Here is a 25,540-nt window from a genome sequence, read left to right on the forward strand (position 1 = left end):
GGCTCTGGCGGATCCTGGCTGGCTGGCTCTGGCGGATCCTGGCTGGTTGGCTCTGGCGGATCCTGGCTGGCTGGCTCTGACGGATCCTGGCTGGCTGGCTCTGACGGATCCTGGCTGGCTGGCTCTGACGGATCCTGGCTGGCTGGCTCTGGCGGATCCTGGCTGGCTGGCTCTGGCGGATCCCGGCTGGCTGGCTGGTCATGGCTGGATGACGGCTCTGGCTGGTCATGGCTGGATGACGGCTCTGGCTGGTCATGGCTGGATGACGGCTCTGGCTGGTCATGGCTGGATGACGGCTCTGGCTGGTCATGGCTCGCTGACGGCTCTGGCTGGTCATGGCTCGCTGACGGCTCTGGCTGGTCATGGCTCGCTGACGGCTCTGGCTGGTCAAGGCTGGCGGAAGGCTCTGGCTGATCCTGTCTGGCGGAAGGCTCTGGCTGATCCTGTCTGGCGGAAGGCTCTGGCTGATCCTGTCTGGCGGAAGGCTCTGGCTGATCCTGTCTGGCGGAAGGCTCTAGCGGCTCCTGTCTGGCGGAAGGCTCTAGCGGCTCCTGTCTGGCGGAAGGCTCTAGCGGCTCCTGTCTGGCGGACGGCTCTGTAGGCTCATGGCAGACGGGCGGCTTTGCAGGCTCATGGCAGACGGGCGGCTTTGAAGGCTCAGTACCGACGGGCGGCTTTGAAGGCTCAATACAGACGGGCATTTCATGCGGCGCTTGGCAGACGGACAGTTCAGACGGCGTTGGGCAGACGGACAGTTCAGGCGCCGTTGGGCAGACGGGCAGTTCAGGCGTCGCTGGGCAGACGGCAGACTCTGGCCGGCTGAGACGCACTGTAGGCCTGGTGCGTGGTGCCGGAACTGGAGGTACCGGGCTAAAGACACGCACCTTCAGGCTAGTGCGGGGAACAACAACAGGGCACACTGGACTCTCAAGGCGTACTATAGGCCTGGTGCGTGGTACCGGCACTGGTGGTACCGGGCTGAGGGCACGCACATCAGGGCGAGGACGGGGAGAAGGAACAGTGCGTACAGGGCTCTGGAGACGCACAGGAGGCTTGATGCGTGGTGCCGGAACTGGAGGCACTGGACTGGAGACACGCACCATAGGGCGAGTGCGTGGAGGAGGAACAGGGCTCTGGAGACACACTGGAAGCCTGGTGCGTGGTGTAGGCACTGGTGGTACTAGGCTGGGGCGGGAAGGTGGCGCCGGAAATACCGGACCGTGCAGGCGTACTGGATCCCTTGAGCACTGAGCCTGCCCAACCTTACCTGGTTGTATGCTCCCCGTCGCCTGACCAGTGCGGGGAGGTGGAATAACCCGCACCGGGCTATGTAGGCGAACCGGGGACACCATGCGTAAGGCTGGTGCCATGTAAGCCGGCCCGAGGAGACGCACTGGTGGCCAGATGCGTTGGGCCGGCTTCATGACATCCGGCTCAATGCTCAATCTAGCCCAGCCGATACGTGGAGCTGGAATGTACCGAACCGGGCTATGCACGCGTACAGGAGACACCATGCGCTCTACTGCGTAACACGGTGTCTGCCCGTACTCTCGCTCTCCACGGTAAGTACAGGGAGTGGGCGCAGGTCTCCTACCTGTCTTCACCACTCTCCCTCTTAGCCCCCCCCCCCCAAGACATTTTTGGGGTTTACTCACAGGCTTCCTACCGTGTCGTCGTGCTGCCTCCATTCGCCGGTATCCCTCCTTGCACTGCGCCAGAGAATCCCAGGCGGGCTCCGGCACTCGCCCTGGGTTGATCGCCCACCTGTCGATCTCCTCCCACGTAGTGTAGCCCAGATCCTTCTCCTGCTTCCGAGCTAGCTCCTCGAAATGCCGCCTCTCTGCTTTCGCTGCCTCCAGCTCAGCTTTGGGGCGGCGATATTCTCCTGGTTGAGCCCAGGGTCCCTTTCCGTCCAATATTTCCTCCCATGTCCACGAGTCCTGGTTTCTTTTCCGCTGTTGCTGGTTCCTCTCACGCTGCTTGATCCATGGTTGGTGGGTAGTTCTGTCACGATCGTCTTCGTGAGAGAGAGTGGACCAAGGCGCAGCGTGTGCAAAATACATCTCTTTTATTTTAGAGAAGGAAAAAACACGTAACGAACACAATTACAAAACGAAACAAAACAACAAACGATCGTGAAGCTAAAGACGTAAGTGCAAACCCAAGCTACAAACGTACAACATAGACAACTACCCACAAAAGCCTACTGCCTATGGCTGCCTTAAATATGGCTCCCAATCAGAGACAATGAATGACAGCTGTCTCTGATTGAGAACCAATCTAGGCAGCCAAAGACATATCTAGACAACTATACTCTACTCTGCCCCATACACATACAACACCCCATATACACTACAAAACACATACATTCCCCATGTCACACCCTGACCTAACTAAAAAACATAAAGAAAACAAAGAATACTAAGGCCAGGGCGTGACAGTGATCTAGTGCAGTTATTTCTATGTTGGCCTGGTATGGTTCCCAATCAGAGGCAGCTGTTTATCGTTGTCTCTGATTGGGGATCATATTTAGGCAGCCATTTCCCCACTGTGTTTTGTGGGATCTTGTTTCTGTGTAGTTGCCTGTGAGCACTGCTTGAGCTTCACGTATCGTTTATTCTTCTTTGTTGTTTTTGTGAGTTTCATTTGATTAAAAATGTGGAACTCTACGTACGCTGCGCCTTGGTCCGTTATTTCATTAGACGATCGTGACACACACAGCACTGACACACACACCTACCCCACCAGATATGCCACCAGGAGTCTTTTCACAATCCCCAGGTCCAGAACATATTCAAGGAAACATACAGTATTAAACAGAGCCATGAGTGCATGGAACTCCCTTCCATCTTTTATAGGGCAAGTGAACAACAAACCTGGTTTCAAAAAACAAATAAATCAGCACCTCGCAGGACAACACCTCTGACATGTGACCTACTCGTTGTGTGTATTTACTGACACGTATGTGTAACTGATAGATTCACACACACACTACATGTTCATTTTTTAAAAATGTATGTAAATTGTAAAGTCTTTTGTCTGTAATTATTTTTCATTATGTGTCAGACCCCAGTAGGATTAGCTGTCGCTATTGTCATCGGCTAATGGGGATCCTAATAAATAAAATAAATATACCACGGCTGTTAGCTAATCAGCATTCAGGGCTCGAACCACCCAGTTTATAATGCTTGATAACTTGTTACAAGCATGCATGAGACTTTATAATCTCATAATAAGGCTTATAATATGTCCATATTTATTCCATCTTGGTCTTTCTCTCCCTTCCAGAAGCAGAAGTCCATAGCTGGTGCTGTAGCCTTCTGGATGGCCAATGCCTCAGAGCTCCTGAACTTCCTGAAGCAGGACAGAGATCTAAGCCCCATCACACTGCAGGCTCAGGAGAACCTGGCACACCTGGTGCACAAAGCTTTCAAGTAAGACATTACATATAGCACTTCTTATCTCTTCTAATCTAGGTCATTTACTCTGACTTCAGTAAATACGGATTGTAGCTGCTGTTCTACTGTGAAGACATTAAACTGAGCACATAAGGGATCTTCCCTCATCAGTCCTGATGTTGTACAGTATTGATAAAACCCCCTGCTCCCTGTCTGTCTGTCTTTCTGTCTTTTGTTCCTCAAGGTGTTTGACTCAGTGTCTGCTGGCTGATCTGAGCAGACACTTGCCAGAATTCCTTATTTATCCTGAGGGGAGTCAATCACCTGCAGAAATAGGTACACCATGAATGTTAACCACAACACAATCTAGTTATAACCTCTAACTTTCTTTGTTTTATCCCGCAGCTTCCATATGTTAGTTTTGATCCAGTAGACATAGAACCATCATATTAGCATGAAAATCAACACCAGTGTGCTTATTTTCAATGTTTAAAAAAAAGTTTGTTTTAAAACTTTTAGTCACTCTATCCTCCCTCCACCAGAGGGCGTACTGCAAACCTTGATGGGTGCCATGTCTCTGCTGCGTCGCTGTCGAATCAACGCTGCCCTCACCATCCAGCTGTTCTCCCAACTCTTCCACTCCATCAGCGCCTGGCTCTTCAACAGGTGAGAGAGGACGACATACAGTAGTTGAGGACTTTAAATCACGTTTTGAAAACCCACCCTTTTAGCCTGGCCTTTAATCACCATTATTTTACACATCTTTTGCGTTTCATGTTCTTTTATTAATCTCCTTTATTGCTTTGTCATGTTTTAATCTCCTTGTTTTTCATGATTTTACTGTAAAGTGTGTCATTTTAAATGCACTTTAAATAATGTTTGATTTGATTCAACAGGCTGCTGAGCCCCAGCCCCCAGGGAGAGGCCTGCTCCCTGGGCCTTAGGTCCCACTATTGGGGAGCCACCCTCCGCCAGAGGCTTAGCCTGGTGGAGGATTGGGCAGAGAGGCAAGGTCTGGAGCTGGCCGCAGACTGCCACCTCAGCCGCATCATACAGGTAGGTGACTTTATTTTAGTTTATTTGACCAGCTTAGTCAAATGTGTCTAAATTCCTCATGGTGGGCATTTTAAAGCTAGTTCCTACGTCACAGTAGGGCTGTTTAAAGGTCCAATGCAGCCCTTTGTATCTCAATATCAAATCATTTCTGGGTAACAATTAAGTACTGTTTGTTTTTGTCACGGTTGTGTGGAGAGACGGACCAAGGCGTGATTAAAGTTCCACATATTTATTTAAGCGAAACTTCCAAACAAAAATAAACAAACAACGATCCGTAACATCAGAGGTGCTACATGCACTAACTCAAAACAATATCCCACACAGCAGGTGGAAACAGGGAACCCTTAAGTATGATCCCCAATTAGAGACAACGAACCTCAGCTGCCTCTAATTGGGATCCATACCAAGAGCACCATCATAGAAATAATAAACCTAGAACACCCCTTAGTCACGCCCTGACCTACTATACCATAGAGAACCAAGGGCTCTCCATGGTCAGGGCGTGACAGTACCCCCCCCAAAGGTGCGGACTCTGGCCGCAAAACCTGAAACCAACTGGGGAGGGTGATTCGTGTCGGTGGCGGCTCCGGTGCAGGTCGTAGCCCCTGCCCAGACCCCGGATCCGGCCATGGCGCCGGGCTGAACGCCGTGCCTGGACTGGGCATCGGCGCCAAGGAGGGCTCCTGCGCAGAGGAAGACTCCTGCCATGGAGCGGAACTGGACGCCGTGCCTGGCCTCTCCGGACCTTTGACCGTCGCTGGAGGTTCCGGACTGTGGACCGTCGCAGGAGGTTCCGGACTGTGGACCGTCGCAGGAGGTTCCGGACTGTGGACCGTCGCAGGAGGTTCCGGACTGTGGACCGTCGCAGAAGGTTCCGGACTGTGAAACGTCGGCGGAAGCTCCGGACTGTGAAACGTCGCCGACAGCTCCGGACTGTGAACCGTCGCCGGAAGCTCCGGACTGTGAACCATCGCCGGAAGCTACGGACTGTGAACCGTCGCCGGAAGCTACGGACTGTGAATGCGCACTGGAGGCCCAATGCGTGGAGCAGGTACAGGACGTACCGGACTGGGAAGTTGCACTGGAGGCCTGGTGCGTGGAGCCGGCACAGGTGGCACCAGACTGGTGACACACACTTCAGGGCGAGTGCGGGGAGCAGGCACAGGACGTACCGGACTGGGGAGGCGCACTGGAAGCCTGGTGCGTGGAGCCGGCACAGGTGGCACCGGACTGGTGACACGCACTTCAGGGCAAGTGCGGGGAGCAGGCACAGGACGTACCGGACTGGGGAGGTGCATGGGAGGCCTGATGCGTGGAGCCGGCACAGGTGGCACAGGACTGGTGACACGTTCCTCCAAACGCCTGCATTGCCGCTTACTCCTAGCCAACTCCATTCTCCGGTATCCCTCCTCACACTGTTCCAACGAATCCCAGGCGGGCACTGGTACTCTCCTTGGGTCGACCGACCACCTCTCTATCTCCTCCCAGGTGGTCTCTGGCTCTTCCCTCTGCTCAGCCGCCAGCTCCATGTGCCCCCCCCAAAAAATCTTGGGGTTGTCCTTGGGCTTTCTGTGGCCGCGAACCCCGGCGTCGTCGCCGTCCTCCATCATAACCTTCCGTCTGCCGCCAAGGATGGGTCTCACATCCTCTCATGTCCTCCCAAGTCCAAAACTTCCTCACCTCATGTTCACGCTGCTTGGTCCTTTGTTGGTGGCATATTCTGTCACGGTTGTGTGGAGAGACGGACCAAGGTGCAGCGTGATTAAAGTTCCACATATTTATTTAAGCGAAACTTCCAAACAAAAATAAACAAACAACGAACCGTAACATCAGAGGTGCTACATGCACTAACTCAAAACAATATCCCACACAGCAGGTGGAAACAGGGAACCCTTAAGTATGATCCCCAATTAGAGACAACAAACCTCAGCTGCTTCTAATTGGGAACCATACCAAGAGCACCAACATAGAAATAATAAACCTAGAACACCCCCTAGTCACACCCTGACCTACTATACCATAGAGAACCAAGGGCTCTCCATGGTCAGGGCGTGACAGTTTTAAATTAAGATGGTCAAAAAGCAACAAAAATACCTTCTCAGCAAAGAACAATTTCTCAAGCAAAAATGTAACTAAGACAAAGTTATTTTACAGAAAACAGACTTTCAGCATGCTTATAGGGAAGGGCACTCAACATGCTTGGCACTGACACAAATGACTGATGATTGGCTGAAAGAAGATTGTGGGAGCTGTTTTGTTAGACTTCAGTACAGCTTTTGATGTCATTGATCATAACCTATTGCTAAAAATCTTAAGTGTTATGGATTTGCATCCTCTGCCTTATTATTGATTGCGAATTACCTACTGTATCTAATAGAACACAGAGGGTTTTCATTAATGGAAGCCTCTCTCATGCAAAGTCAGTTGAATGTGGTGTACCGCAGGGCAGCTGGCTAGGGCCATTATTGTTTTCTGTTTTTACAAATGACCTTTCACTGACCTTGAATAAAGTCTGTGTGTCTTTGTACACTGACGACTCAACAGTATACACGTCGGCTGCAACAGTAAAATAAATAACTGAGACATTTAACATAGAGATCCAGTCAGTTTTAGAATGGGTGACTAGCATTAGGCTGGTGTTAAATATTTTAAAAAACTACAAGCATAATTTTTCAGATATATCACTCGCTCGATGCTAAACCTTGTTTAGATCTATTATTGAATAATATGGCTAATGAGCAAGTTGAAGGGATAAAACTGCTGGGTGTAACCCAAGATAGAGAGCTTTCATGGTCAAAACATATAGAATCAATGTTTGCTGAAATGGGAAGAGGTCTGTCCATGATAGGGTGTTGCTCTGCCTTCTTGACATCTTAGTTGACCAGACAGGTCCTACAGGCTCTAGTTTTGTCGCACCTGGACTACTGCCCAGCTGTGTGGTCATGTGCGGCAAAGAAGGACAGTTGGTCCAGAACAAAGCAGCACGTATCACACTTAGATGTACACAGAGGGAACGTGTCAGTAACATGCATTTCAGTCTCTCCTGGCTCAAAGTTGAGGAGAGGTATTGATGTGTTGAATGTTACCGAACCCCGAACTCTGATGAAGGCAGCTTGTCTGTTGAAACATTGGTTATTAAATTACTGCATCTGAGCTCCTAGAGTGTGCAGCTTTCCTTTTCTTTTTGAAGTTACCGAACTGTCTGTTCAAGCAGTTGGCAAGCAGTTCGGACACACATCAGTACAACACAAGACATGCACCCAGAGGTCTCTTCACAGTCCCCAGGTCCTGAACCGAGAATGGGAAACGCACAGTATTAAATATAGCCATGACTACATGGAACTCTCTGCTACCCCAGGTAACTCAAGCTAGCAATAAAACCAGTTTAAAAAAACAGATAACACAAAGGGGACTGTGAAGAGACAGACATTTTATATACATTTGAAGACGGAAGTTTACGTACACTCATTAAAACTCATTTTTCAACCACTCCACAAATTTCTTGTTAACAAACTGTAGTTTTGGCAAGTCGGTTAGGACATCTACTTTGTGCATGATACAAGTAATTTTTGCAACAATTGTTTACAGACAGATTATTTCACTTATAATGTATCACAATTCCAGTGGGTCAGAAGTTTACATACATTAAGTTGACTGTGCCTTTAAACAGCTTGGAAAATTCCAGAAAATGATGTCATGGCTTTAGAAGCTTCTGATAGGCTAATTGACATAATTTGAGTGTGGATGTATTTCAAGGCCAACCTTTAAACTCAGTGCCTCTTTGCTTGACATCATGGGAAAATCAAAGGAAATCAGCCAAGACCTCAGTTTTTTTTGTTTGGACTTCCACAAGTCTGGTTCATCCTTGGGAGCAATTTCCAAACGCCTGAAGGTACCACGTTCATCTGTACAAACAATAGTACGCAAGTATAAACACCATGGGACCACGCAGCCGTCATACCGCTCAGGAAGGAAAAGCATTCTGTGTCCTAGAGATGAACGTACTTTGGTGTGAAAAGTGCAAATCAATCCCAGAACAACAGCAAAATACCCTGTGAAGATGCTGGAGGAAACAGGTACAAAAGTATCTATATCCACAATAAAAAGAGTCCTATATCAACATAACCTGAAAGGCCGTTCAGCAAGGAAGAAGCCACTGCTCCAAAACCGCCATAAAAAGCCAGACTACGGTTTGCAACTGCACATGAGGACAAAGATCATACTTTTTGGAGAAATCTCCTCTGGTCTGATGAAACAAAAATAGAACTGTTTGGCCATAATGACCATCGAAAAAAAGGGGATGCTTGCAAGCCGAAGAACACCATCCCAACCGTGACGGGGTAGCAGCATCATGTTGTGGGGGTGCTTTGCTGCAGGAGGGACTGGTGCATTTCACAAAATAGATGGCATCATGAAGATGGAAAATGATGTGAATATGTTGAAGCAACATCTCAAGCCATCAGTCAGGAAGTTAAAGCTTGGTCGCAAATGGGTCTTCCAAATGGACAATGACCCCAAGCATACTTCCAAAGTTTTGGCAAAATGGCTTAAGGACAACAAAGTCAAGGTATTGGAGTGGCCATCACAAAGCCTTGACGTCAATCCTATAGAAAATTAGTGGGCAGAACTGAAAAAGCGTGTGCGAGCAAGGAGTCCTGCAAACCTGACTCAGTTACAAGAGCTCTGTCAGGAGGAATGGGACAAAATTCACCCAACTTATTGTGGGAAATTTGTGGAAAGCTACCCGAAACATTTGACCCAAGTTAAACAATTTAAAGGCAATGCTACCAAATACTAATGAGAGTGTATGTTAACTTCTGACCCACTGGGAATGTGATGAAAGAAATACAAGCTGAAATAAATCCTTCTCTCTACTATCATTCTGACATTTCACATTCTTAAAATAAAGTGGTGATCCTAACTGACCTAGGACAGGGGAATTTTTACTAGAATTAAATGTCAGGAATTGTAAAAAACTGAGTTTAAATGTATTTGCCAAAGTGTATGTAAACTTACAACTTCAACTGTATCTTGTCTTGTTTTTTGCACTGTACTAGATATTGTGTGTATGTACTAATGTGTATATATATATTTTGTATTTATTTATTTAACCTTTATTTAACTAGGCAAGTCAGTTAAGAACAAATTATTATTTACAATGACAACCAGAGAACAGTGGGTTAACTCCCTTGTTCATGGGCAGAGCGACAGATTTTTACATTGTCAGCTCAGGGATTTAATCCAGCAACATTTCGGTTACTGGTCCAACGCTCTAACCACTAGGCTACCTGCCGCCCCTGTATACTATGTGTGACTTTTTAAATGTACTGTATGTATTTCAGTCCTTGACTAATAATGTCCTGTACTATGTATTATGTCATGTTTCATGTGGACCCCAGGAAAAGTATCTTATACTTTTGCAGCGGATAATGGGAATCCTAATAAATACCAAATATCAAGATGAGTCCTAATTGGTCTGTCATGTCACAGGCTTCTGTCTATAACAGAATGGGGGCCTGCCTCCCTGGTCAGTACAATGTACATTTTTTGCTACCGCAGATTTTTGGAAAGATATAGCTATGGAAAATTGCTACAGTGTTGCTACAACTCTCAACAACATTGCTGCCCTGAATTCAGCTGGTGCTATCGACAAAGCTCAGTGGGAGAAGAAAGACTAATTTCTGGAGGACAATGCCAAGCTGACTCACATGTGCTTACTTGTGAATTCTTAAAGAGATGTGAACAATGCTGAATGGGTGTAAACAAAGAAGAGCTCTCTAGCAAGTGTGAAAATCTCCTTATAATCTTTCAAGGGCATTTTCTCCTACTTGTGTGTTTACAAGTTTAGCAACTTTCAAAGCAGCATAACTTTCCCATGTTTCCCCGGTCAACTACAGTGTATGATTTACCATAAAGCCAACATTAGAGACGTGCCGTCACAAACGAAACAGCTGAAGCAAGCACACAGATTTTCTTCAGGAAATGTACCTTTTCTAGAATCTCATTTTCAAGACCTGTGTTTACCCAACCACTTAACCCATGCCATTTATAAAAATGTGTATCTTAGCGCTAGCTGTGCCACCAGAGACTCTGGGATCGCGCCCAGGCTCTGTCGCAGCCGGCCGCGACCGGGAGGTCCGTGGGGCGACGCACAACTGGCCTAGCGTCGTCTGGGTTAGGGAGGGTTTGGCCGGTAGGGATATCCTTGTCCCATCGCGCACCAGCGACTCCTGTGGCGGGCCGGGCGCAGTGCGCGCTGACCAAGGTCGCCAGGTGCACAGTGTTTCCTCCGACACATTGGTGCGGCTGGCTTCCGGGTTGGATGCGCGCTGTGTTAAGAAGCAGTGCGGCTTGGTTGGGTTGTGTTTCGGAGGACGCATGGCTTTCGACCTTCGTCTCTCCCGAGCCCGTACGGGAGTCGTAGCGATGAGACAAGATAGTAATTACTAACAATTGGATACCACGAAATTGGGGAGAAAAAGGGGGTAAAAATTATTTAAAAAAAAATAAAAAAAAATGTGTATCTTATCAGGTTCAAGGTAGTAAAGAGGTGATTTGATTGATGGATATTTTCTAGGTAACAATGCTGTTGACCATGAACAAGTGTTCCATGCACGATTCAGAGAACATCCAGAATACCTGCTTCAAGTTAAACTCCTTGCAGCTTCGAACACTGATGACAAGCTACCTCTACGATACCAACGAGCCCCGCATTCCCCCTGTGAGTACTAGCCAAGTCCTTCAATTTGTAATTAATTTTTCGTAAACATTTATGGGCATTTATAAACATTATATGCATTGTAATTTATACTGTGGGTATATATATTTTTTATATGTAGATGTTTTTTATATGTATTTTTCTCAAATAAAATCAATCAACATCAAATAAATGATACAGCATTTATAATGGCTTATAAAGTCTAACCAAAAACACAGGTTTTTCAAATATCCTTCATGTCTTCTTCCTCTGCCCTTTCAGGGTGTGATTGACAGGGTGGTGGCAGCTGCAGAGGCCAGTGCTGATGAGTTGTTGCGCAGTGAAGGGCAGGACCTCCAGCTGGAGGAGGGGCCAGACCTCCACCTGCCCTTCCTGCTCCCTGAGGAAGGCTACTCATGTGACACAGTCAATGGCATCCCGCAGGGCTTCAGAGAGTTCCTGGAACCTATCTGCCGCAAAGGTACTGTAGATACATGCTTTTTAAAAAGAGGTTTGCTGAACTGACTAATTCGTTTCAGTATTAAACAGAGAAGGACTTTTGTCTAAACTGGTATACAACATCTGCCTTGTAGAGGCATTATCCGGGATGGTAAAAGGCTTTATTGTAAGCATGATACACATGCCACAAAACAATGCACTCACTGTACAACATGCGTTGTGTGTTGTGTCTGTGAATAGTTATCTAAATAGGCTGTGCTCTCTCTTCCTATAGGCCTCTGCTCTCTGATCTCTCACCCCCACTCTGGTGGCACCTGGACCATCTTCTTCAACAGAGCAAACAATTTCTCTGCACAGGACGCAAACCCGGTACACTTATTTTTAAACATATCCATATTTTTAGTCATACTCTTTTCATATACCTCTCGAATACCTCTTTCTTATTGCGATCTCTTCTCTGTTTCTTTCATTTAGCCACTGCATAGAGAACCTGAGGTTGTGACTATTACACTGACGAAACCCATGAACAGTGGAATGGGGGTCAGCATCGTGGCGGCCAAGGTACAAATTCATCCATCCATTTATTCATCCATTTTCCATCCATCCATCCATCCATCCATCCATCCATCCATCCATCCATCCATCCATCCATCCATCCATCCATCCATCCATCCATCCATCCATCCATCCATCCATCCATCCATCCATCCATCCATTCATTCATTCACCCAACAATCAGTGACAATAATCCATCTTTTGCCCCATCTACAGAGAGCAGGACAAGACAACCTTGGGATTTACGTCAAGTCTATCGTCAAAGGAGGACCAGCAGAAATGGTTAGAAAACTAAAGTACAATTCAAATAATGCCTGTTGACTGGATGCAGTATGCAATAACATTTCGAATAATTTGAATGAACAGCATTGGTATCTCATTAAAAATCTTATGTTCCACATGTGTTTCTATGCTGTTGTGTTGGACAGGATTGCAGGTTAACTGCTGGGGACCAGTTGCTGTGTGTGGATGGACACAGTCTCGTGGGCCTCTCACAGGAAAGGTAGATAACATTCTAACGTTCTATGTTCAGATCAGAGTTAAGCAGTTGGAAATCCCGCTCATGATTTCCTTTCCACTAAAACTGCTCATTGCTCATAGGAAAAAAAACTGCTGCTCCAAATTCGCTCCATTCATTAAAATCACAATTGAACCAACACCCATCTATTTTTGTGACTAACTGGACCTACCATTTGGTTTTGAAGTATTGAAACCAAACCATATGGATTTGAATAAAAAGTATTTTAATAAACATGAAAAGGTGAATGTAATCATTATAGTCTATAAATTGCACATGTAGGCTGTTACTTATAATTAAATAAAAAAATGACTTATTAGTGCATTTGAATACATTTCTTTTTTTCATAAATAGATTTGGCTCTTCTGATATGCGAGCCGGCTCCCAACGTTCACCTACAAGAGTGAGCACCTCGTTCGCGAATGACCCATCACTACTAGCTAGCACAAACCTCATCACACACATTTTCAAAACGTTATAACAACCCTTCTACACTAAAACAAGTGACATATTAGACAACTGCAACCTGTTGAATGTTACGATCTTGTGGCTAGCAAGTAGCAACTAACGTTAGCTAGCATAGCTACTGTTAGCTAGCATCGTTCAGCCCAATCTAGCCAGCTTATAACTTTAGCTTTCTTGCTATCAACTCGAAATCAGCTAGCTAATCAAATGCATATTTTAGTTATAAATTAACTAGTTGGCTAATTATAGGCTGAACATTAGTGATTTATTTTCCTTCTTGGATGTCTTCTGTTTACATAGTAGGGCGGAAGGTAGCCTAGCTAGTGGTTAGAGCGTTGGGCCAGTAACCGAAAGGTTGCTAGTTTGAGTCCCCGAGCTGACAAGGTAAACATCTGTTGTTCTGCCCCTGAACAAGGCAGTTAACCCACTGTTCCTAGGCTGTCATTGTAAATAAGAATTTGTACTTAACTGAGTTGCTTGCTACCCCCCCCCCCCCCCCCCAATTATGTGAATTCTACTACTGCTGTACTACCCATGTTCACTTCTGGCAAGCTTCCTCCCTGGCCCCGAATTTTAGCAATGCATGAACATGAAGTACCCTTAAAATTAACAGATCACAGTCGGGCCCAAAAAGATCAGATTGCAGCAAGTATGACCAACAAAACCAAAAGAGATTTATCATCTTTTATCAAGTCAACCTAAAATGTCTCTCTAATGCAATATTAACTAATGTAGAGATAAAGAAAACCGAAAGCATGTACAAAGTTAACTTTATTTTACAGGATGATATAATGCATGAAGCAAACATGGAATGACTATGTGAAATGTGAAGGTGTGGACTCAGTGAAGATCTCAATTGAAGGTGTATTTCATCCCTCTCTCTATCCTGGTGCAGTGGAACAATTCTTGTTCAGTCTTATAGTAGCATGATTCTGGTTCTGATTCTGTGCTATGAGTTTTCCAACTTGAGACCCTAAGGAGGGTGAATGACCTGTCGAACTCCAGCAGGTGTGCACCTGTAATTAAAACGTTTCCACACAGTATATGTCATCACTATGTTGATAGATTAATTGGAATGAAAAGGTCTACTGTAGGTAGCCTAGCTAGCCAGTGCATTTGTGGCAAACCTTGTATGCCAGTGGTGGACGGCTTGCTTGGGTCTCTGAGCTTTTCTGTTGTCATCACAACACCCTCTTGCAGGTACTACCTTCTTCATCTTCTCTGCGTCCTACAGCAGGAAAGGGGGGAGAAGAGAGAGAGCGGGGAAAAAAGAGGGAGGGGTGTTCAAATTTACACGCCGTGCAAGGGGTCGTGATGCCTATGCTGAAGGGCAAGTGGGCAGGCATCGCCACAGACACCTACATGGGCTTCTGTTAAGTTAAACCACCTCAGCTACTTGCAGTACTTGAGGAACACCTACTTGAGGAACGCCTTGTTTCCATTCCATAGACATTCCCACTGCTCTCTCTCTCTCTCTCTCTCTCATATGCAGTATCATTTGTTTGCATTGGGAAATTATGCAAAATGAACACATTCAAATACCTAGAGCTTTTTGTTTTACGTTGTGTTTCACTTTGAAGACACTATCTATGAGTGGCGATGGCCCCTAGTAAAGCAGACAGTCGACATGGGCCATAATCTAGTAAGTGATACCTTCTCAACATGGCTCCTCATGTTTAATTCTCTCTCTGTCACTCAAATAACGTAGCCTGATACCACTTTTGAACATTATGTGCTCATATAGTGATCTCATCTTCTTTCACAAAAGAATGCAGTTCTCCAAGCTTGGTGAAACTCTCCCGAAAGGCAGGTTTTCATTTTGAGCCCTGACCCCTACAGATAGATACTGTTGTTGGACTGCTGACTGTGATTAAATTTCCATCCTTATTCAGTCGGTTAACAATATAAAGATATTGAAGCACATGTGATTACTATGCTAGTAGTTTTTGCATAAGAAAATGTTATGTGTGAGATGCCATAGTTGAATCCAGTAAAAGTACTTTTTATAGTGCCTCTTTCATCCCTTATGCTGCCTGTCACCCAGTCATTTATGATGCTGTACTATCACTTTATTAAGGTTACTCAATGTCCTATATCATCATGCAAACATTTCATGCAAACAAACACTTCTTACTCATTACGTTTGTACAAATACAAAGCTTTCCATCACTGTAATTTCCATTCCGACGTTACATGTATCCGTCACAGTCATTCTATACCATCGAAGTACAGTTCTAGGCATAGCTGCGGGAAGTAGGGGTGATGAGGGTGCTGCAGCACCCCCTGAGAAATCAGATTAAAAAAATAATATATATGTAAAAACATTTTTTTTTTTTAAACAAAATCACAAAAGTCCACCAAAGCCCTTAGCAGGGACACAACTGTCAGAATTGGAGGCTGTTTTCCTTGCTTCCTGAAGACTAGAACTACCTAACTAGCTGGTAAATTAGGTTTTCCCCAAAGCATGTTGGCAAGAAAGCTAATACATCCTCCCCTCACATAAAGACTCGAAATGCTTCAAGTTGCTCCTATTTTAATTCAATTCCTAAATTGGCCTTTACTATGTGGCAGTGTCGTCTCTCTCTCTTCTTTTCAGAAAGCATCACTGAGTTTTTCTCCCCCCACTTTTAGTTAGCTAGGCTAGCTAGCCAGCTAGTCTAACTTTAGCTTGGCTTGTTTACCTCTCTAGTGGGCGAGTAGCAAATTGACGAGGAAGCTCATGCAAAAAGCGTGCATTGGAGAACCAATCAAAAAGTCGCTAAAAGTCCCTCAAATGTTGAGCCAACCTCCCCTTTTAAAACCCCGAGATACTAGACCAGTGAGTCACAGCGCGCTGTCTAGTCACGTGGGTCGCGTGTCAGCAAGGCTAACTTTCAGGTCCTTTTTTTAGTATGACATTTTTATTTATGAAGGTCCGACAGATAACTATTCTGAAAACAGTTTCTGTTGGAACAATCTGCAATAGTTACATCTGTTCAATGGCCATTTCAAATACGCTGAAAAACAAATAAAGGATTATGCTTTGAAAACATGATGAATTGACAGTGATTGATGTGGTCTTGTCTTGATTGTAGGGCAGCAGGCATAATGATGCACACTGGGCCAGTTGTGACTTTACAGGTTGCCAAGCAGGGGGCAACATGCCATGGTCTGGCTGCCCTGCTAGATGAACCACCTTCAGTATCAACTACAGGTACGAGCAGAGCAAAGGCAATATTCTCTCTGCATTGTTATCATTTTCCCCTGAACAGTCCCTCAACAGAGGTCTAATGATCTAAGACCAAAACCAAATTCAGATCATTTCATTTCATGGCTTCCTGTTAGTGGTTGTTTTCCAAAATGAATGGTAAGAATAGTCTTTCTCAATTAATAGTAGACCTACACCTAGATGTTCTAGATCTAACCAACCTTTCTATGATTCTCCCAGCTTTGGATGGTAGTGGCCCCACCAGCAGCAGCCATGCCAAGCCGAACGGCAAGGCCCTGATCCTGTATGATGGCATGGAGCAGAGCCCTGGGCCCTCAGGACTATGGGGTAATAACTCCTATGGAGGGAACAGGAGACAGAGAGAACAGACCCTGCTGAAGAACAGACAGCTATACCGCTCCAACCCCAACATGATCAGTGAGTCTAACAATAGTGTTATTTTTGAAAAGTTGACTAACACCCTTTTCACACTATTGCGTCGATCCAAGCCAGTCAAACTGTGCTGGCTCTGATATTTTCGTTTCACATGGTATTTCTCAGCACAGTCCCAGCAACTATAGTAGGTATAACCGAGCCAGTTCAGTACAGCTTGATTTGGCTTGGCTCAGTTCGGCTAGTATTTTGCAACCCTAGATGCAAGTCACATTATGCTGACTTGCAAAGTGATGTGCAATTTATATTGGAATCCAACTCAACATACTGCAGCCATTATATAATCCACAGTCCTGCACAGTGGCATTTACCCCTGCTATAGCACACACACACAAATGATGAGAATCTGCAGTGATCAATTGAGTTCCAGACAGTCCTCTGGTGGCTGAAATGTGTTAGGACACTTTGAGCCTGGCTCTATAAGCACAGGGCCTCCTTTGAGTAATTAAAAGCAGGGTTGTCAAACTCATTCCACAAAGGGCCAAGTGTCTGTGGGTTTTTGGAGTTTCCTTTCAATTAAGACCTCGACAACAGGTGAGTGGAGTTCCTTACTAAATAGTGACTTTAATTCATCCATCAAGTACAAGGTGGAGTGAAAACCCACATTTTATTTGACCTTGATTTAACTAGGCAAGTCAGTTAAGAACAAATTCTTATTTTCAATGACAGCAGGTTAATTGCCTTGTTCAGCGGCAGAACAACAGATTATTGTCAGCTCGGGGATTCGATCTTGCAACCTTTCGGTTACTATTCCAACGCTTTGACCACTAGGCTATCTGCCGTGCTGTAGAAAAATGCATCCTTCTGAGGTAAGCACAGATCTATAGGTGGATAGGGTCAAGCAAAGTTCACCAATCCAACCAATTCAGATCCGTGATTACTTTGAGGAAAGTAAGACGGGAGGAAGCATTTCTGAAGAATTCAAACAGGGCCAGAGTCTTGTTTGAATACTTTTCGGCTCAAGGTTAAAATACTTCTAAAATGCACTCTTCCTCCATCCCTTCCGCTCAGTCAAAAAATCACTGATCTGGCTAGATTGGATAGGTGAAAATAAGGGTTCCACCACACCGCTTCCACCAATCCACTTCATTACTTCAAGGAAGAGAAGGAAAGGATGCATTTTGAAAGTATTCAAACAGGGCACTTATTTGCATCCTTTCTTCCTTCCACCCTTGAAGTAATCACTGATCTTTAAAGACTAGATAGGTGCAGGCAAGGGTTCCATCCCACAGCTTTCACCTTTCCTGTCATGTCTGATCAGTGATCCCAAGCCCTTTGCCCCCGATTGCTCTAGGAAGACTCTTGGTGGTTCCAAACTTTTAAGAATGATGGAGGCCACTGTGTTTTTGGGGACCTTCAATGCTGCAGACATTTTTTTGTACCCTTCCACAAATCTGTGCATCAGGGGCTCTACGGACAATTCCGTCGACCTCTTGGCTTAGTTTTTGGCTCTGACATGCTGTGGACCTTTATATAGACAGGTGTGTGCCTTTCCAAATCATGTCCAATCAATTGAATTTACCACAGGTGGACTCTAATCAAGTTGTAAACATGTCAAGGATGATCAATGGAACAGGATGCACCTGAGCTAAATTTTGAGTCTCATAGCAAAGGGTCTGAATACTTATGTAAATAAGGTATTTCTGTTATTTATTTTGAATAATTTAGCATACATTTCTAAAAGCCTGTTTTCGCTTTGTCATTATGGGGTATTGATGAGATAAAAAAAAAAATGTAATCCATTTTTGATTAAGGCTGTAATGTAACAAAATATGGGAAAAGTCAAGGGGTCTGTGTTTGTGCTTGGCTTACTTTTCACAATGGATTTTTTGTTGTTGTTGTATGATATGCCTTTCTGATTATATATTTTTCCTGTAATATAAAACAGCACGGCCACAAACAACGCAATGATTATAAAATAAAAAACAGGTACCAATAAAATATGAAATGTCTAAGAATAATTTTCTAAAACATTTTCTCTCTTGCTTTAGGGAATGTGCTTTGATTATGTTGCCCTTGTGCTTTTAATGTGGCATTCTATTTTGAATATTCACAAATACAGTAAGTTCACTTTTTTCCCACAATGCAATGTATTTACGATCATCTACTGTATTCAGTTTATACAGTATGTTACTGTTGAGTAAAAAAGTAATTTACTGTGACAATTACAGGATATTTTTTTTTACAGTGTACTGTAGAATACTATAGTAAATACTACAGTATTATCAGCAAAAAAACACTGTGGTAAATACTGCAGTAATGTCTACAGAAACACTACAGTCCGCAAAACACAACAGTTTTTTAAACTATAGTAAATGCTAAAGTATTTAATTTACATATACCCTGCCCATTTCCCTCCCTAATATTCCAGTTTGTGCCATCCATAAGTGAGAAACCTACATGTCAAGTATAGATCATATAATTTGTTTGCTAAAGGTTAAAGAAAATAGTAGAAGCTCTGGACTTTCTGTTCAGAACCCAGTCCTACCTACAGGTTATGGAAAATGTGCTATTTTAGTATTTCTCCAGTAGGTTTCCTTAGGGGAAAATACTCCACTTCCATGTCAAAGATAATAAAACTAAAACAGTATAGTAAATACTACAGTAATGTCCGCAAAAACACTACAGTAAATACTACAATATACTACAGTCTGCAAAAACACTAAATGAATTACTATAGTATATACCACATTTTTATACTATAGTTAACTGTAAATACTACAGTATACCACAATACATACTACGGTATTCACTGCAGTGCCTGTGCAGACTTTAAGAGTGTGTATACCATAATACGCTATAGTATTTTTTCATTTGGGAGTAGTGTGAAAAGCCCTTTTTAGAGATGTTTCATGGCAGTTCTGTCATTTTCTTTCTTTCCTCGCTTGTTCTAGGCCAAGAAGAAGCAGAACCAGTTGATCCAGTCATACCAACAGACAGTAAAATCACTGCAGTCTCCACCAGCAACCTGCTGTGCTCTGATGTAAGTAACTTAATAATAATACATGGGTTTTATATAGCGCTTTCAAGGACCCAAAGATGCTTAAACAGTGGGTCAATACTTGTAATCCATGGCTTAGTGGGTTTGTCTACATTGTATCTGTAATGGTATAAAAACACACAGTCACCTTAATGTTCCCCCATCAGATGTACCACAGGGAATACCTGACTCTACCAGCCCCTAGGTCTCAGGACAAGAAGACAGTAGCCTTTGAACTCCCACCTCAGGGGCCCAGAGTCTCGTTTAATCTAGATGGACAGATCTCCAACAAGAGGACCTTGATGGTATGTGCAGCTATTATCCTTTATAAAGCAGTACAACCCCCAATATCTTAAACCAATTATTTCAAGTATGGACCATTTCATATATGCAATTGTTACACTTACACTTAATCAACTTAAATGCCAAATGAAAAATAATTGAATATTTCCTTCCGTAGCGGCAGGCCCTTTCACAGGAGAACCTGTGCATGGAGAATGATCGCCCCCTAGTGGACAATATACACAATGCATGGAACCAGAACCAGCAGGAAAGCTACTACTCCTCTTTTCCTATGAAGCCTAGCATCTCGACCCACGACATACATTACAACCATACTGTCAGCCTCTCCACTAAGACCCAACCGAGCCGCCACAACACAGGGTATGGCTACTGGAGAACTCCTACGTCACACAACCCTTCGTCTGCCATCCAGCCAATACACATAGACATCCCTGCTACACGGCTTTCCAACACCCAGGCGCGCACTCCAATGACTACCTTCCAACAAACTCCGACTTTACTGCCCGCGAAGTTGAACCAGAACCCTGAGGGTAAAGGCCAGGGGCAAGCCCTCCTCAGCAATCAAAAACAGGGGTCTCATTATCAACTGCCAGCCCAGCATCGCCAAGCTACATGTCCTCCTCCATCCTCTGTGTCCATGAGGCAACCTCAGCCCTCACTCTCATCCTCACAGAATATCCAACAACAAGCCTTGAGGAGGGTGCAACCAGCGATGTCCCAACTGTTCCCAACCCAGTCAAAAGACACATCCCTCCAGAGACCTCCAGCCAAACCACAACCAGGGACCACCCCAGGACATCAGGTACTGTACATCATATTTATACACTGCTCAAAAAAATAAAGGGAACACTTAAACAACACAATGTAACTCCAAGTCAATCACACTTTTGTGAAATCAAACTGTCCACTTAGGAAGCAACACTGATTGACAATACATTTCACATGCTGTTGTGCAAATGGAATAGACAAAAGGTGGAAATTATAGGCAATTAGCAAGACACCCCCAATAAAGGAGTGGTTCTGCAGGTGATGACCACAGACCACTTCTCAGTTCCTATGCTTCCTGGCTGATGTTTTGGTCACTTTTGAATGCTGGCGGTGCTTTCACTCTAGTGGTAGCATGAGACGGAGTCTACAACCCACACAAGTGGCTCAGGTAGTGCAGCTCATCCAGGATGGCACATCAATGCGAGCTGTGGCAAGAAGGTTTGCTGTGTCTGTCAGCGTAGTGTCCAGAGCATGGAGGCGCTACCAGGAGACAGGCCAGTACATCAGGAGACGTGGAGGAGGCCGTAGGAGGGCAACAACCCAGCAGCAGGACCGCTACTTCCGCCTTTGTGCAAGGAGGAGCACTGCCAGAGCCCTGCAAAATGACCTCCAGCAGGCCACAAATGTGCATGTGTCTGCTCAAACGGTCAGAAACAGACTCCATGAGGGTGGTATGAGGGCCCGACGTCCACAGGTGGGGGTTGTGCTTATAGCCCAACACCGTGCAGGACGTTTGGCATTTGCCAGAGAACACCAAGATTGGCAAATTCGCCACTGGCGCCCTGTGCTCTTCACAGATGAAAGCAGGTTCACACTGAGCACATGAGCACATGTGACAGATGTGACAGAGTCTGGAGATGCCGTGGAGAACGTTCTGCTGCCTGCAACATCCTCCAGCATGACCGGTTTGGCGGTGGGTCAGTCATGGTGTGGGGTGGCATTTCTTTGTGGGGCCACACAGCCCTCCATGTGCTCGCCAGAGGTAGCCTGACTGCCATTAGGTACCGAGATGAGATCCTCAGACCCCTTGTGAGACCATATGCTGACACATGCACATTTGTGGCCTGCTGGAGGTCATTTTGCAGGGCTCTGGCAGTGCTCCTCCTTGCACAAAGGCGGAGGTAGCGGTCCTGCTGCTGGGTTGTTGCCCTCCTACGGCCTCCTCCACGTCTCCTGATGTACTGGCATGTCTCCTGGTAGCGCCTCCATGCTCTGGACACTACGCTGACAGACACAGCAAACCTTCTTGCCACAGCTCGCATTGATGTGCCATCCTGGATGAGCTGCACTACCTGAGCCACTTGTGTGGGTTGTAGACTCCGTCTCATGCTACCACTAGAGTGAAAGCACCGCCAGCATTCAAAAGTGACCAAAACATCAGCCAGGAAGCATAGGAACTGAGAAGTGGTCTGTGGTCACCACCTGCAGAACCACTCCTTTATTGGGGGTGTCTTGCTAATTGCCTATAATTTCCACCTTTTGTCTATTCCATTTGCACAACAGCATGTGAAATTTATTGTCAATCAGTGTTGCTTCCTAAGTGGGCAGTTTGATTTCACAGAAGTGTGATTGACTTGGAGTTACATTGTGTTGTTTAAGTGTTCCCTTTATTTTTTTGAGCAGTGTATTTATATATTTATATATTTATTTATATTTATATTTATATATCATACACATATTTTGTCGTCAAAATTCAACTGTCTTAATACACATGACAGTGAAAACTCAAATGCATGTATGAATAAGGAATATACAAACAAATAGTGTACACTTCCAGTATAAAATACACAATTAATGCCGAATGTCGAAATCAGGACCAATACTTCAGCATGACTAAAGAGCCGTCATCAGAAGGCAACAAAAGTCTGTCTCCAGACCCATGGAAGAGGGATGCACGGGAGAAGCAGCAGAAGCAGCAGAGACTACAGGTAACATAATAATAATTAACATCTTTATTCGAAGTGTGTCTACTATATCATACTGTACAGTGCTGTATTGTATTGATTTTGTGTATTTTGTGTTTTTGATGTGTTGCTGACCTCACAAAATGAACTTCCATGCAAATAGAGAAAAACGTAACGTATTGTCCATCAAAATCAAAATTTGCTTGTTGCTGGCTGTTCTTACATGGAAATGTGTATTTTTTTGCCGTCTGTTCCTTGATCTAGGTGGTCGACCTGTTGGAACAGGAGATCCAGGATCTGCAGGCTAATGCCCAGCTCACACCTGAGGAGACCGACAGGCTCCGTAGGCTCAACCTGGAGTGGCAATTTCAACAGAGACTCCAGGAGTTCCAACAGAATGGAAACAATGATGATGATGATGAAGAGGAAGACGATAGAGACACGCCAACAGGAGAAAATGTTCAAGAGTCGAATGAACTCAACGTAAACTTTGATGAGAAGTGCTCGAAAGAGTAAGTTTCAACTTCATTTGAATGTACATTTGTATCCCACAAAAACAGTTTTTTCCCCAACAATGTCCCTGGCTAAACCAAAAGTTAAATTACATAATTTGTTCTGAAAGTAATGCATCATGATGTATAACAGACCATGATATACAGTGTAGTTAACCTATAGGTATTGATCTTCTCAATTACATCCATATGTGTGGGTTATTGATTGGTTGCAGAGGGCAGGAAGAGAACAACTACAAAGGTGATGCAACACCTGAGAATCTCACATTTAAGGAGCGCCAACGTCTCTTCTCCCTCGGATCAAACGCCTCCATCAAAGTCAAAGCCTTGTGAGATGAGGATCCTGAGAAGATGGCCTCACCTCATCGATCAAGGCTCAACCTTTTATAAGCTACAGTAGAAACCAATCAGAAGATATTAGAATTGATATTATAAATCTATATTCTGTAGAAAAATGTGGACTATCTTTGTGATTTCTCTTTTCTCCTAATTGATCTTTACATTTAGACTGTCGAATGCACATTTTCATGTTTTCTGTTATATGTTTACTTGAAATGAAAACTTCGGTAGGTAGATGCTTTTTTACATACATGGATTTTTAAAATAAATTCTGATTTTATTAATCTTTTTGGAAAATGTACAACAGCAGTCATGGTGTACATTACTGATGTACCGTGCATCACATGAGGCTGCTGAGGGGAGAACGGCTCATAATAGTGATTGTAATGGAGAGAATGGAATGGCATCAAACACATGGAAACCATGTGTTTTATGTGTTTGATACCGCTCCACTTATTCAGCTTCAGCCTTTACCACCTCCCAAATTGAGGTGCCACCAACCTCCTGTGGCGTACACCTCCTTTACAACTCAGGACACCCTACTTGTATTAATAGTTCACTAGTTTTAGGGGTGTCTCCTCAAGGGTCCACGTGTACAGTAATCTGAGCCCTTCTGATCTCATTGATGACATCGATGCCTGAGATTGTCCTGGTCTTTGCCAGCATGGTTCCTGTCCTGCCATGGCCATGCATACAGTAGACAGCTACCTCCTACAGCAGAGAGAAACACATATGGTTGAGTACATAAGTAAACATACAGAAGGCTATACGTTTATACACATCATTGTTTGAGAATAATTAGCCTGTGTTCACTGTCCAGACCTGTCACATTGAAATCAGTGGTTAATGTTAATTTAGCTTCATGTGTCAGAAATAAGAACCTATTTGATGTATTGAGTGAATAATGGGTTACTGAATACTTTTTAACTGAATCCTCATATCGCCTTTTGCATTTATTCCTCCACAATGGACAGAACACTCTGAATTTTCTCTGGAGTTGGTGGGGTGAGGTTTAGGAGCTTTTCTCACACAAGCACACCAGGTGTCGTATGCAATTGTCCAGTAGGTACAGGTAATGGGAAGTCATTTGAGGGAGTGCCAATCTGGCCAATTTGTTAGGTTCGACTCAGGAAAAATTGGGGGGTGGACTACAGTCAATCTGAAAATAGTGTGAAATGTAGATATTGTTTTACCATTCAATAGTGTTATATATTCACAGCTATAGTGCCTTCAGAAAGTATTCACACCCCTTGACTTTTTCCAAATGTTGTTGTGTTACAGCCTGAATTTAAAATGGATTAAATTGAGATTTTGTGTCACTGGCCTACCAGAATACCCTATAATGTCAAAGGAATTCAGTTTTTCGAAATGTTTACAAAATCATTAAAAGTGAAAAGCTGAAATGTCTTAAGTCAATAAGTATTCAACCCCTTTGTTATGGCAAGCCTAAATAAGTTCAGGAGTACACATCTGCTTAACAAGTCACATAATAAGTCACTCTGTGTGCAATAATAGTGTTTAACATGATTTTTGAATGACTTCCTCATCTCAATACCCCACAAATACAATTATCTGTAATGTCCCTCTGTTGAGCAGTGAATTTCAAACACAGATTCAACAACCAAGGCAAGGGCGGTTTTCCAATGCCTTGCAAAGAAGGGCACCTATTGGTAGACATTGAATATCCCTTTGATCATGGTGAAGTTATTAATTACACTTTGGATGGTGTATCAATTCACCCAGTCACTACAAAGATACCAGCGTCCTTCCTAACTCAGTTGCCAGAGAGGAAGGAAAGTATCAGGGATTTCACTATGAGGCCGATGGTGACTTTAAAACAGTTACAGAGTTTAATGGCTGTAATAGGAGAAAACTGAGGATGGATCAACAACATTGTAGTTACTCCACAATACTAACCTAAATGACAAAGTGAAATGAAGGAAGTCT

At 44.4% G+C, this 25,540-nt stretch overlaps 1 protein-coding gene across 1 annotated transcript in view; it reads left to right on the forward strand.

Moving 5' to 3' along the window:
- Positions 1-23,587, forward strand: part of LOC120060078 (afadin-like) — a gene marked incomplete at its 5' end in the record, with an annotated part of 35,897 nt that extends 12,310 nt beyond the window's left edge. The window contains 18 exons of the mRNA XM_039009142.1: positions 3,289-3,434; positions 3,643-3,734; positions 3,941-4,064; positions 4,295-4,454; positions 11,032-11,175; positions 11,434-11,632; positions 11,885-12,012; positions 12,085-12,171; positions 12,382-12,447; positions 12,594-12,667; positions 16,222-16,340; positions 16,575-16,772; positions 19,682-19,770; positions 19,935-20,072; positions 20,744-20,872; positions 22,653-22,766; positions 23,007-23,254; positions 23,470-23,587. Coding sequence (XP_038865070.1) covers positions 3,289-3,434; positions 3,643-3,734; positions 3,941-4,064; positions 4,295-4,454; positions 11,032-11,175; positions 11,434-11,632; positions 11,885-12,012; positions 12,085-12,171; positions 12,382-12,447; positions 12,594-12,667; positions 16,222-16,340; positions 16,575-16,772; positions 19,682-19,770; positions 19,935-20,072; positions 20,744-20,872; positions 22,653-22,766; positions 23,007-23,254; positions 23,470-23,587 — 2,373 coding nt within the window. The remainder of the gene's footprint in view (positions 1-3,288; positions 3,435-3,642; positions 3,735-3,940; positions 4,065-4,294; positions 4,455-11,031; positions 11,176-11,433; positions 11,633-11,884; positions 12,013-12,084; positions 12,172-12,381; positions 12,448-12,593; positions 12,668-16,221; positions 16,341-16,574; positions 16,773-19,681; positions 19,771-19,934; positions 20,073-20,743; positions 20,873-22,652; positions 22,767-23,006; positions 23,255-23,469) is intronic.
- Positions 23,588-25,540: the final 1,953 nt, after the last annotated feature.

The sequence above is a fragment of the Salvelinus namaycush genome, chromosome 15 (assembly GCF_016432855.1).
Source record: "Salvelinus namaycush isolate Seneca chromosome 15, SaNama_1.0, whole genome shotgun sequence".
NCBI classification, from domain to species: domain Eukaryota; kingdom Metazoa; phylum Chordata; class Actinopteri; order Salmoniformes; family Salmonidae; genus Salvelinus; species Salvelinus namaycush.